At 36.2% G+C, this 14,633-nt stretch overlaps 1 protein-coding gene across 2 annotated transcripts; it reads right to left on the reverse strand.

The window, feature by feature from the left end:
• Window positions 1-385: 385 nt before the first annotated feature.
• lhx6a (LIM homeobox 6a) lies at window positions 386-13,326 on the reverse strand. Of its 2 annotated transcripts, none has more exons than XM_056736756.1 (9): window positions 12,989-13,326; window positions 12,234-12,305; window positions 11,732-11,914; window positions 10,176-10,297; window positions 3,441-3,658; window positions 3,244-3,344; window positions 2,788-2,883; window positions 2,518-2,692; window positions 386-2,052 (listed from the first exon to the last, which is right to left on the reverse strand). In XM_056736756.1, the coding sequence occupies exons 1-9, from the start codon at window positions 13,064-13,066 to the stop codon at window positions 1,973-1,975; spliced, it is 1,125 nt and encodes a 374-aa protein (XP_056592734.1). In that variant the 5' UTR covers window positions 13,067-13,326; the 3' UTR covers window positions 386-1,972. The 2 variants fall into 2 exon arrangements, with proteins under 2 accessions (XP_056592734.1, XP_056592733.1); XM_056736755.1 differs by having other exon boundaries at window positions 3,441-3,661.
• Between the last annotated feature and the right edge of the window lie 1,307 nt (window positions 13,327-14,633).

Genomic DNA, 14,633 nt, shown 5'->3' on the forward strand with positions numbered 1-14,633 from the left:
ATGCAGTAGGACTACATGCCTCTTTTAGACAGATACAGTATATACATTCGGCATGTATTGTAAAACCTTAAACAATTATAGAAAATATAATGTATAGTCTATTTTACTCGTTTAAAAGTGACCTTTTTTGCACAATGCATTTTGGAACATTTATAAATATTGTGCACATTCCATCTCAAGTGCAGGATGCTATTAGGGCAAATGTTGGACATATCAAACACAAAGAAATTATTGTAAAATAATTTAATCTAAAAAATAAATAATGAGAGAATGAAATGGGATTACATTTCAATAGCTCATATACGTATACTGTGTAGATATGATGTTTTTCAGACAAGGAAATATATTCCAAAGTATATAAAATGATTCACGATGCACAGCCAAAGAAATTGTTATTTGTTTTATTTCTCTTTTATTTTTAATATTTTTTCTTTTTTATATAAAACAGACAAGTAAGTGGGGAAAAGTGCTTACAGGTTACCTGTCTTAATAAATACAAGAATGTAAAGGCCTGATCCCCCATTCAGAACACAAGAGCGTATTTCTCAGATTTAAGTTACAATTTTAGACTTTTCCCCTGGTCTCAGACCTGTACACAGCTCTGATCTGTTAGTATACAACGTGTCTGCAGCAAGTATACAACACTCTCGCTTTCTGGTCACGGCTGAGGCATATACGGCACACATGTATTATTAAAACAATGAAACACGGACACGCGTAAAAAATACATGTACATTTTCTTTACATGTAGCTATCTTTTCATTTTTCTGAAGTGCTTTTTAACCTTATACTAGAAAACCGTTTTCTTTTTCAGAATTTCTTTTTTCCACAAAATGTAGTTTGTCATTGATAATCCCTTCTTGATCCTCATATGGTCAATATTGTCTTTCTCTGTTTTGTAAAAGCATTTGGAGCATGATTTGAAATAATCTCACCCTAACATCAGTGCTATTTGGTTTATTATTACTCTAAACCAAAGAATCGCTACGGCAACAGTAATTGTGATGGATTTTCGAAAATAATAATAATAATAGTTAAAGTTGCAATTTCTTTACGGAAGATTTTAAAGACTTTGATGCCTTCAGGGTCTTTGAAAACTCAAAGCTTTTCAGGTAAAACTAAATATATGAATCATCACTTATATTTTAACAACTTTACAAACATTAACATTTCAAAACAGAATGTCAATTTTAAATTTCCTTGTTAGGGTTATTTCCTAATCCCCTTTCTCAAAAATCAATGAAACATATTAAATCAATTAAATAACGGACATAAAGTTACATTATTATTTTGTACTCGGGTCTGTTTTGGATCAATAAAACTTGCCATCTTTTTACGCCTCAGACGCAAGCATAGCATTTCATGCCATACGAACTGTGGTAATTTGGGAAGTTAGGAAAAAGATTGTGAGAAAAAGCATGATCAATTTAATCCATTAGTCTGGGAACAACATGCATGTTCACTCATGTCACTTGCATGGGCAAGACATGTTTTGCATGTTTCAGAAAGGAAAAGGGATAAAATATGTCTTACCACCTTGTTTTTTTCCACATCCCAGTGCTCTTGTGCTTTTTCAACCTATTTCTTTAACACTGATGCAGGTAACTGTACATTCCTTTTGTTTGCTTTCAAAGTCATCTCCGAACAAGAGCTGAGATGAGAGAGGGATCAACCAAGAGCACTTCTGTTACAGTGTTTTTGTCCACAAGTCCAGAGTTTCGGCAACAAGTCTTAAATTCACAGGTCACAAATATGTATTTTCCGTAAATGAGCGTCATGCAGGAGTAAAATCCTGTCCAATGAAGCCAGAGAGGAAACAGTCTCTCTCCTTGGGAGTTCAAAGGTCAAGAGCAAGTGGGACTGTGACCCTCTCCTTGAGCCCGATCCGACCTCGAAGGTCCGTGGTGGAGTAGACGGAAGTTTGGAGCAGGAGGTCAGGGTGAGGGGCCAGGGGTCACACTGGGGTGGGGCGTTAGCGGCTGAGAGGGAGCTGGGGTAACGTCATGGCTTGATGAGGAAGGCTCTGGGCAGTAAGCATTGAAAACGGATGACCTGCAAAACCAAAAGGAACAATGTTAGTTTGTACTGCAGATGAATCATTTCTCAATCATTCAATGTTCTTTGTATCTCATCTTAAAGTGATAACCAAAATTTTACATTTGATAATCATTTATTCACCCTTTTGCCATTTCAAACCTGTTCAACTTTCTTCTGCATAACAGAAAAGAAGATATTTATGCCCCTATTGACTTCCATTATATGGATACATAACCACAAGTAATTTCTTACAATATCTTCTTTTGTGATCCATGGAATAAAGTCTAACAGATTTTGAAAGACATGAGATTGAATAAATGGTGACATCATTTTTTTTTTTGGGTGAACTCTCCCCTTAAAATGTGGAGACAAATCTAAGGCATTTGTAGGTGTATAACGTGTCAACAATGGCTTTGTGCATATCACTAAGTAAATGATAATAAAATCCATGACTCAAGTGGCCATGTTGGAAACACTCACTTTCGATGTAGCCGTGCAGAGCCACCATGCGCGCTCTCTCAGGACTGCCGAAAGGAGAATAATGCAGTTCATCTGGCAGTGAAGGGGGCATGCGGGCCTGCGGGTGACCTTGAGGTGGGCCGCTGTGCTGTGGAGTATGCTTTTTATGTCTCGCTCTGCAGTTTTGAAACCAAACCTATAAAAACAATCACAAAATGATGAAGCTCTCTCTCTTTACTGAATGCTATTCTATAAATAACCAACAGAGAGAGGAAGATAATGTTTCCTTGCCTGTATGACTCGTCTACTCAACCCGGTCATGTCTGCCAGCTTCTGAAGGGTCTGGGCATCAGGATTGTTGTCCTGGGCAAACTGTGCCTGCATTACCTGTACATGCAACATTATGTAAATGAAGGCATTTTTTATTTCATAGAATTTAGATATTAAAGCAAAAGCAAAAAAAAAAAGATATACTGGAAAAGCCTCCCAAAAATATGCATGTATCCGGGGAAATAAAACTAACAGCATAAAAATAAAATGTATGTTATGGAATATGACTTCAAAGCATTTGTGAATAATTTGAAATAACATTGACCACCATTGACACCAGCAGATTATGTTTCAGTGCAAAAATTTGTATATTAAGAATAGGTAATACATACGTGAGACTCTTATTTAGCAAATGTAAAGAAAGAAAAAAAAATATTTAACTACCTATTTGCCGCCCTAACAGTTTAATAATATTACCTGCAGTTGTTCCGCAGTAAATGATGTTCGTGCTCGTTTGGCCGGTTTTGGTTGACTGTCCTGTTCCGAGGGCACTGCCCCTTCAAGAGTAAGTCCACTTCCTGTGCAAAAAACAGGCAAAATACTTATATTAGACTTACTTAATCTAACGCAAAAGAGAGTAGTTCTTCACGTGTGACATATCTCCACACACGTACCAGTCTCAGCGGCCCGCTTCAGGTTCTCCACCATGGTGTCATAATGGATCCGACAGAGAACTTTCTCTTCCACCAGTCCAAACTCTTCGCCTGTAGAAAGCTGACGTTTGCAGGAGAAACATGCGAAGCAGGCCAGATGGTAGGCGTTGCCCCTGGCTCGCCGCACCCAGTCGCTGGCATAGATCTGGCGGCCACAGCGGGCACACTTTGTACCAAACCTACTGTGAGACAGAGAAAGGCTTGGGCATCAATATTACTATTACACTGTAGTGAACAATAAAACATTAATATAGGATCATTTTATACTTGCTGTTGTTACTAAAGCTTATGACCTAAAATGGCATTACAGAGCTCAGCAATAAGACGGCCCAGGGTCAAGGTATAGAGCTAATACTTTCTGTATTGGTCCAGTGTTGCATTGTAATGTAAACATATATAAATATATGCATTTGTATTACATTTCAATTTTATTTTTCACATGCTTGTGTGTGTGGTACAAATCGAAACTGCTTGTCCAGTAAAAGCTTTTAGTTGAGTTTTGTAATGCAAACAAGCTAAATTGTTTACCATCGAAACATATGCCTGTTGTTGACAAACAATCATTTTGGCTTTGAATGCATTATATATATGGCTATAGAAACAAACCTATTTAGCTGCATTAACTGAATCATTTCATCACAAAGAATGTAAAATAATGTTTTTTCTTTCTCCACAGAAAGAGCTCACTGGCAAAAGACAGAATACAGATAAACTGAACCCTGTCCAGTTAGATAACCACTAAACTTGTCCGACACGGTTGTAAAACATTTAGCACAAACAAACTACTAGTAATTCTATGAGCCGTAAGGTTTGGAGGAAAAAAACTGAGCTGATAGGATCCACAAACCTCGCCACGTACCTCTAGACGTTTTAAATCATCTGCAAATTTCAATTGTTATGTATTCGCAATACCAAATAAATAGTTACTTTTTGCCAAATGTCATTGAATATAGATAAAATGTATTTCAAAATGTTTGGAATTCAAATTATACACTCAGTATCGCGCAAGTTATGCACTCAATGTCACGTAATCTATCATATTTATATACATTAAAGTTAATGAAAAAGGACAAAATGTTTAAATGTGTACAAAGACAAAATATATACTGTGTAATTTGAATCATAACCATAATGTTAACCAATCGCATTGTTGTCAGTGTAATATTCGCATGAAGAATTGTCACATCACATTTTTACTACACAACAATCATGGTCAAAATAATTCACAATAACTATAATATTGTGATATTTATTGAAATCAATTGGAAGAGTTTGGTTCCAAAATGAGATAACTCTGCTTTTAAAACTGTTCAAAAATCATGTATTTTTTGTGCATTCCAATTAATATCAATCAAACTGCAGTTGGTTTATTTTGATAATAACTTAAAAAATACAGCTAATGGCTTGAATACACTCCAAGACTTTTAAAATCTGAACCGATTTTTTTTTAAACTAGACATCATTCACTTGCAGACGTTTTGAAAGTTTAGATATAAACTCACTAACTGATCAAATCTGCAAACTGTCACAGACTTTCTGCAACAAGTCCAGACTGAAAGTCTGAGCAAAAGTATTGTAGTGTATTTTAGCCTTAGCCTTAAGGAACGCAATAAAAACATGATAACATAAAATAATTTTTTGAAAAATTGTTTTGAACTAAGTTATCTCATTTTGGAACCAAACTCTTCATTTATTGCTTATTGAAATAAGTAATGCTATCAGTGAAATTCATCTTCATTTTGGTTTATGTTGACCAATGATTTCAATGTGAATTAAAATAATGCATCATAATATGAGTGTTGGGAGGCAGAGAGAGAACAAGCTTGTAACCATTGTTGCTCTTAAGGCAAACTTTAAACGAGGACTAAATTATTCAAAATATTTTCATATGTATAATTCTATTAACACAATATCAATCATTGTTGTATATATCATGTAGAGTTGGAAGGCTTGATTGGTTGTTATTATCTCCGAAAAACTGGGATTTGTACACAAGCCCTTTATTTTCAGGATCCTGATCACGTAGTACAGTAGTTTATAGCACCTCCTTTTTGTGCCCAAGATGACTTAATAAACAATACTGCGGTGAAACAAACCAACACAAGCATAAGCTGTTAATTTGTCTGGTCAGGGCTGGCCGTGCTGCTCTTTGACCCAGACATCACATTTAGGTGACCACAGAGGGTTCCTGCGCTCCACTGTGGAGCAGACCGACGTGCCTCTGATACAGACTCAGACTAATGCGCTGCAGATGGCCAGTCGTGGCCCCTTTTTTGCCCTCAATCTGAGCCCCCCATGCACCCCCCACCACCACGCCTCTGTCATTGGGAGCTCTTGTGTAAACAACGTGTCGTACACAACCCCCACCGACTGCAAAGAAACATGGGATATCAAGATATCAAGTCAGTTTGGCCATGTTTCACCCGTCTACACTACTGAAGAATGATGACACTGACCCAGAGTGCTGAAATCCCTGCAGCGGGGCCCCCGCGGCCATCCAATGAAAATGACATCATAGCCGCCAGGAAACACGATGGGGCTCAGGGAAAAAAATCAACATGATTCTTACATTTGCCTCTTTGATCAGGAAATGGGAGAAGGTTACATTTTAAAGTAACACTACATTATCAGTTTTCCAAAAATATGTCCGAATAGTAAGTGTTTTTGATTTAATTTAATTTAGTTTGTTACAAATACTGCAACATATACAGTACATGCCAACATAAGCTTTCATTTATTCACATTATTTTGAAGTTTTTAATAAAATTGCATAACCCAATTTATCTTTTGCAACATTTAGGTTTTATTGCATTTGTCAATAAATAATAACCATTAAAAGTAACATTACAGACATCACTCTATATAAAAGTAACAGATAACGCGTTTCTTAAAGTAATCTGATGTGAATCTCTATGTATGTTTGTAGAATTTGCCACCACTTAAAAGGGATAAGGCAGCCGAGAATCAAAACCAAACACGAATCGAGCACATTAAGAAATATTTACCTTCCTCTTATGCACAAAATATAAGTCACAAAGCACATCTCATGTGTCGATGCCTGCACCAAGTATTCAAAGGGCTTTCTGTGTACATTGCACACTATATTCTGACAGCATAATTCCAGACAAAGAATACAATGTTTGAGTAATGATGCATCTCAGACATGTGTTTAGAAGAGAAACATTGCGGAACTTCTCATGGCACTTCATCCAACGCGGTACATTTCAGAAAAGCCATAAAAATCTTAAGGGGGATTTTTGCTGTGTTGTTCAGATCCGCACCATGTCTGATGGTGCGTCATTCTGCTTATTCTGGATTTATTTTTTGTCCTGCACGTGTAACAGCCTTGTCCTCAGAATCAAGAAATTCACCATTTGCTTGTAGAGCAACCGTTTCTATAGAATAAATTTGATATACTCGTGGAGAATTAGAATCTGAGTAGCGCTTTCTCTCTTCGGGGGAGGGTTATTATGGAAAATGTGCTGAAACTTGACAATGTGTTGAACTGTTGAAAGTTTTAGTGTTGTAGGACACCTAAAGGATTTTGTCAAATCTATGTATCAAATTTGTCCTGCGCTGTTCTTGCTAAGGACACAAATTAAATTCTAAATCACATGATTTCTCAAAGGCACGTGTGCTACAATCAGACTGGGGAATGATCAATTAAAATTGGGCAGAACTCCTTAGTAACCACCCAGAGCACCCTAGCAACCACCTGAAAATTTACAGAGTTTTAATAAACAGCACCATATTCCTGAAATTTAACTGGATATCCAGTCCAGAAAAAATATTGCTGTCATATCATGCGCTCCCAAATTGAATTTCACATACTCCTCACACAAGGAGTCTTGTGTGTCCATATGGGACATTAGAGAGTCGCCTCCTCCAAATCTACCAGTCTCAGCTCCACACGAACCCACCGGGGTTACTGCTTTACTCCATCACCCTGTCTTTTGCTTCCTCTGATTAACAGCCTCTGCTGACATCCTGTGTGGCCTCATGCTCCTTTTTCGTGTGTAGGTACAGTCTCCGCTCTGACCCTTACCGCCAGATCTCCGGCCATTCCTCGCGCCCACCCCTCACACACAGGCTGAGCCCACTTTGATTTCCTGCAATTACACTCTATTAGAGAAGCTGTCACTCTTGCCTAGATGAGAAGCTAGCATAAATGAAACATATCTCCTCATGTTTTTTCTTTCGCGAGAAATGAATGGAAATCCTTTCCTGTCAGGCATATATGATGACTCGCAAGTAATGGCAGCAAAACAGTCCGGGAACAATCACATCAGTCTGTGCTATTGATACACAGACATACGCTCAACATATACCTGGATCTTTCCTGTAATCATGCCCCGTTACGTAAAATGATAAAATGTCATATGGAATATCATCTTTGTTTATTTTGATTGTTTGTTTTTCTTTGCATATTTCATTAACATAGGAATTAAATTAAGAAATGTGCAATCCTTTGGTTTAAGCATATGTCAACATTTTTATATGGCTTCAAAATAAAAAAAATATTTAAAAAATGTTGTAATGGATTTCTTTCCTTATCAGAATTTTTAAACAATTTAGTTAATTTCTTGTATCCTATTTCTGAACTCCAATAGAGATATTTCTGACAATCTGTATTAACGTTTTTTTAAACACTTTTAAATAAAACTACAACACAAACATAATCATTATATTTATAGTTTTAAAGTCACAAAGGTAAAAAACATGAATCCTCTGCTTATTATAATAATGGGCCACCTTAGTGGCTAGGCTAAGCCTCTAAGTGTCAGCCACAGTCAAAACCCATCTTCTCTATGAAAGTGAATACTAATAATTATTCTCAAGTGAAAAACTGAGCTCACAAAAATAGAAAGACAGGTCACAGCACTGTGCTAAACATCACCCTATCACCATAACTGCAGATCACTGTACAGTCCCTTTCAAAAACACTCATCGTCCTCTTTCTACCCTCATGGAAAGTTCATTCTTGGCTTCAGCTGTTTCAATGACACACTACACAGTATGCAGAGGACTTTACAAGAGAGATGTTTCAGTGCCTCCATAGAAGAAAACACACGTTCACATGATCATTCAACTTAACTCCACAAGCTTGGAGCTATTACTGCATGTTTTAAAGAGTCAACAGGCACATATCTTATAGTCAGTAACAATTCTGCTGCTGTTCTTGTGATTGCACTTAAATAAACGAAAATACAAAATAACTCAAAATAATGAGAAAATTATATCATAAATCCCTGTGGTTGCTTTTTGAAACACAAAGCATAAGAGGAACGTGAAATGAAACAAAATACTCCTTAAGGGCAAGGCTTTCGATTCTGTTTTCCCTAGATGTAAAATTAGGTTTTTATCTTTACTCTTTTAGAACTGAAACTCCAGTGAATAATTAAAAAAATAAACATACAAATCACTTTAAGGCAAACATCAGCATTAAGGTCAATTAAAATACAAATGAGCACTGTTAGTATAATAATGATAATAATAATAATACACGTTTGACCAAAATATTATACGTTCAACAGAAAAAAAAAACATTTAACTGGGACTAATAAAGGTTTCTCAGTGCAGCCGCATTAATTTCATCATTGCAGAATTAATGTACTTGATACAGAATCATATAGCAACCGACCATCTTGAGAATGTGTTCTCTCTGCAAATAGATATAAACTAACCAATAAATTAAACCCCCAATAATTGTTCAAGGCATTTTAGTTCAAAGTCGCCTGTTATAATTTCTCAGACATAAACAGCCATCAGCCACTGACAGATCTTAACCTAGGCAGTATTGCTCAGTGAAGATCAGGGTATTGATGTACCATCTTGTGGAGCATCTCTTCAGATTATTGGTCTTAACATAGAAAACAAATGCTCTCTTGCAACACAACATTGACTTTAAAGGGGCCAGTCATTCACATTGACAGGCAATAAGCAGGGAAGGCTGGCCAATATCATAGCATTCATTCACAGGCCCTGCTGAGTGCTCTGCAATCATGGCATATCTCAATCCTTGTACACTCAATACAATTTCACAGCTTTTCCTGGTTGGATCTCCCTCACTCAGTGCCTCCCTATGAGTATATTACAGGGCCTTTACCAGAGGTTAACACTTTGTAGATCGAATTAACTTGTTTTGTACTGTTAATGCGACAGCAAACGAGAGAAAAGTGGCTCAGTGCGTTAAACAATCAAACAATCAAAGCATTTATTTAGGCCTCATTAAAATCCTATTAGCAGTATCTTCATTTTTGGTATGGCCTAAAGGAATTTTTTATTAGATAAGTTATTTTAATGTGTTCCATTTAAATAAGCGACAATTTCGTTGGTTATTTTTTATTATTATTTTAAGCGCTGGAGCTCCATAAAACAGCCAAACTATGACATCTTAATTTTAAATTAACTTTTATCTTAATTTTGTAAAATATTGCAAACAAATATTGTAAATTCGCGTATGCTTTTAAATTGGACAAATATATTCAATATACAAATAATTATATTTCTGAAAATCACAATCGTTTAAACAAGCTGCGTCGTACAGTTTTACAGAAATGTATGGAAACTCAGACCCCTCACTTGTCCTCACACACCTCAATACGCATAACCACTCGTGAACAAAAAATGATGTAATATTTCGTTAATATACATAGATATTATTTCGGAGGACAGGAAGTGAAAAACTTACCCTACCTGAAATAATCCATTTTACAGAAGATTTCCTTGTTTTTAATATAGCAGCTGCTGTGTTGACGTAATGAGGTTCTGCAAACTGAACACTCCAGACATCTCACGTGCCAAATCAGATTATTAACCTGTAATAAACAGAACAGGGAATTTAATAATAATATCAACAACAAATAATAATAATTGTAAAAACTGTGTCGTTGCTTTTCATTATCTTAACCCTATTAAAATATAGGAACATTTCGTAAAATTAGTCGTTTTAAGGTTGACATATTGTAAAAAAAAAATTAACCGCAATATATTTTATTATAAAATATATTATAAAGTAATATTGAGAAATGCTCAGAACTTACATTTAAATTAAATTAGTGACACAGCCTATAAAGCGAAAATATTTTTTTTCAGGAAGTTAATTAATGAAAACATAAATCTAATAAATTGTGTCTAAAAAAGCACATTTTATGGTTTCTTCAATATAATAATAAATTAGCAAACGTTCATCATAGACCAGTAAATTTTATAAGTAAGCCTTTTGATATATGTTCATTTTTCAAATAATTTGCCTGAGCTAGTAATTCAAGGCGTTGCACGAGAGAAGGAAAATCTTCATTGTTGTTCCTGGCTGAATTTTTAAAAGGGTCTAAACTCACACGCATGGTTTTATTAGTTTCCGCAAAAAAGCAAAGACACGGATCGCGAGCTGCTGATCCTAACATGCACTTCCTGATAAACAAGCAGCACGCGAACACACGCGTGCACGAGGACAGTGTACTGTTTCAACAATTTTAGAAGAAACGAAATGTGGCCTAAAATGCATTATAATAGTTTTCGGCGAAAACTGAAAGAAAAACTGAAAAAATACATGACTTAATTTTAATTAGCAATTATTATCATGATTTGTTGGTAAGTAATGTTTTTTTATGTTTGAGGTTGGAACAAACCCATGATGTGGCCACGCATAAAATAACTAATAAACATCTTATGTCCCTTTAAATCGTTTTAATATGTCAGTTTAATCTAATAACATTATGCGTTAACTATTTAAATTCTTCAAAGCCATTTGATTCTTAAAAATAATGTAAAAAATACAACAACAAAACTACACCTGGCAGAAGTGTATTTTTACGTCAGTCAAAGAATTGTTTGTAGATATTTTATACCTGGTTTGAAAAAAACAAAAACAGGAAGTCCATTAAATTTTTAATGTCAGACAATTAAATGGGGTCATTCATTTAAAATTGTGTTTATACTTCGTTCTTATAAATGAGGAAACTTCTTCAATCTTAATGTCAATTAATAAGTCAAAATGTTCAGTATTTTCTCCAAGCTATAGCACTGAAATTGGAGTAGCTTCTGACCCCAAACAAAACCCGAGGTTTTTAATAAATCATATTAAACTACAAATGATAAAGAACAATACTTCGAATATTAAATCACTTAACAACATAATAAAAGCTTTTACAAAAGTCGGGCTCTTGGTCAAAACACCAATTTTATATAACACTTGTCAAAAGACTGGTCACATGAGACGAGATGACACAAACACACACACGCCTTCGTACCTTCAGTAGATATCTGTCCAATATCTCGAGGCCACAGCTCGCGCACACGTTCTTCCCGGTGGACGGCACGGAAGAGACGGTGGAGGTGGGCGAGCAGATGGACGGAGTTGAAGGCGGACTGGGCGAAGAGCGCGTATCGTCTTTCTCCATATTAGATCTGTGCGATTCTCCGTCAGAGTGTGACTACAACGATGACATTAAATAAATAACGCGAAAAATACGTTCAAATAACAGATTTTGTGCGCTGCGTACAGCATTTATAAAATGTCCTCCAAAATGTTGCTTCGTCCTAAAGGTTGTCAAATCTGTTCACTTAAATCTGTTTCTTTAATCTGTAGCACTATTACAAATCCAAGTTAATGTGTTCTAATGCAAAATATTAATGCATTATATAGCCTATGAGTACATGCTGCGTTTTGAAGGGCCTTTTTGGAAAGGCAAAACGCACCACTATATAGTAGAGACACAAAAATGAAGGCTTCACAAAGCTTCACACACTCACCATAGCGTGTCCGTGTTGGTTGTCCACGCAGCGTGATGCTCCCGGTGTGCTCTGTGAATCTGGCGAGATCACCTACAAAACAGAAGTCACAGTCAACCCACGGGGCTCCATCTCTGGCATCTCATCTCTCCGAGACATCGCTGCCTGCTCTATATATGTGCCCAAAAACAATAAAAAGCGCTTTTAACTGTGCATTGAGAGCCTCGAAACAAAAACACCCTGTTTTAATGAAGCGCTTTCAATTTGGATTGATTTTTCCCCACACTTAACCCGTGCCTCTTTCCATAATCGTATTTCCACGCAATCCAGGGAGCTGAAAAAAAGAAACTACCTGCAATTACAAATAGCTTGAAATGCTCGCGATAAGAGGACCCCAGAGTGTCAATTTCAACTGCCAATCAGAGAAAGCAACGGGCCACCCAAAGAATTGCAAATTTGATTTTTAATGGCAGTAATTAAAATCTAATTTTTCCTCTGCAGACTTGGCGCGTGAAGAGGATGGACCGCAAATCGCACTATTCATAATAGATCCTGATTCTCATGACATCACTTTAAGGTGAAGATGTTACAGGCTCTGGGGGATGATAAAGAGAGGACGTTGTCAACGAGATTTCACACTGAGCAACATGTTGGCATTGTCACAAAGGCATTGGAGGAAAATCATTTCATTTGTGTTACCAGCTTGATTTCTTTTCATAGAAGTAAATGCAATACACCGAACATGTGATGCACATTTGAAACAAACAAAGTCTTACCTGTTTTGCGGGAATTCCTTCGGATAGAAATTGATTTCCCTCTGATAGAGGAGCCAAAGTCTCATTTTTCCAATACATGAAAAAGTCCAAAAACCAAGACACCTTTTTAAGTTAACCTTCTCTTTACGTATCCTCAGGATGCAACAAAACTTTTGGTGTGTTTTTATCCCATGCGCCCTGGCCCCTGATGCGCGGTCGATTTTGGTCTAAGATCGACCACGTTCGCCTTTTCTTTTCAAATAGTCGATATTATCAATAACGTCAGCGCTTTTAAAAATCTCTGTGAATTTAAAAGCAACCCTTCACATTCGTAAAATGAGCAAACCGGATCAGAAGCGGTCGAGCTCAAGCAGCTCGTCAGGACGCCTTATTTAGAACTGTTTGCAGGATATTTCCTACGACTTTTCCCCTCTTTTGGGATGCATTTGTTTGAGTACAGGAAGTGGAGAAAATTAAGGGGCTGGCAGGATTTGCTCCTGCTCTCCTCATAGGCAGTCAGAGCACAGCCTACCTTCTGAAAGTTTGCAGATCAGAGGGGAGGGAATGAGATCTGCATAGGGGAGTTTGTGAGAATGCTGTGTGTATCGACATTGGGATCTTGTGTCATTCATTGTGCTTTTTAATTTGGCCGAAACAAAAAAAAGATTTGGCTAATATATTAAGTCACTATTAAATTAATTCACTGTTATACCGTATAGTGCAACCGTTTGTAGAAAACGTGGTAATGCGTTTTGTTGCCTTTCATAACATGATAACATTGAAATGTGACTTGCACAATACTTAAACATAAAATATGTTACAAAAAATATCCAAACATTATCTTCCACTTTAAAGGCCTTTGTTATGCTATCTATTATGATCAGTATCCTGTTTATTTCTCCCGCATACATTCACGATCCCCTCTTATATAATACGTTTATTTATGAATCGCTTCTAATCATCATAAAGATTTGCTACATTTCATCTTGGCTACATGATTCAGAAACAATAAGAACACCCTCTGTTTGCATTGTATATAATGAAAATGTATCCATTCAAAGATTGTAGTCTATGATTCATCAACGGGATCATGTCTCTTGCACGAGGCGCAATTTGCCTTTTTTTTTACCGCGTAATGCAAATGTTAAAAAGCAAATCATTTTTTTATTTATTTTATTTGCAAAGACGTGCAACTGGTCAAACTACATTTTAATGATGTTAATGTGCGTATGAACTATACACCATTTACAAGAGTATATATCATTTGTATATTTTTAAGCAAATAACTTAAATCTGTTACAAACTATAACTCTTCGACCCTAAAAAGGTTTAAAATGGCCATGAAAGAAAAAAACACTTCACAATTTATCAGCAAATCTGAATGTAGCATGCTATTATTGCGTATAGGAGAAACAGTGAGGAAGGAAAAGCTAAACTACTTAAAATATTCTGGTAAAGTAAGCGACGTTATGTTTATCCCTGTGAAACTGTTGCGTAAAGTCGGTTAAAATAATTGTGTGCTGGGCCTTTAATTTAATGCGTGCATAATTTAGTCTGAGAATAGATTAAAAGGACGTTATGTGTAAAGGAGATTATACAGGAAATGTTCAGATCTGTTAGGAAGAGCACTTATATAATGTGACTAGGCCCTACAATTCTTTTTTCT

The sequence above is a fragment of the Triplophysa dalaica genome, chromosome 22, assembly GCF_015846415.1.
Source record: "Triplophysa dalaica isolate WHDGS20190420 chromosome 22, ASM1584641v1, whole genome shotgun sequence".
In the NCBI taxonomy this organism is placed as follows: Eukaryota; Metazoa; Chordata; class Actinopteri; order Cypriniformes; family Nemacheilidae; genus Triplophysa; species Triplophysa dalaica.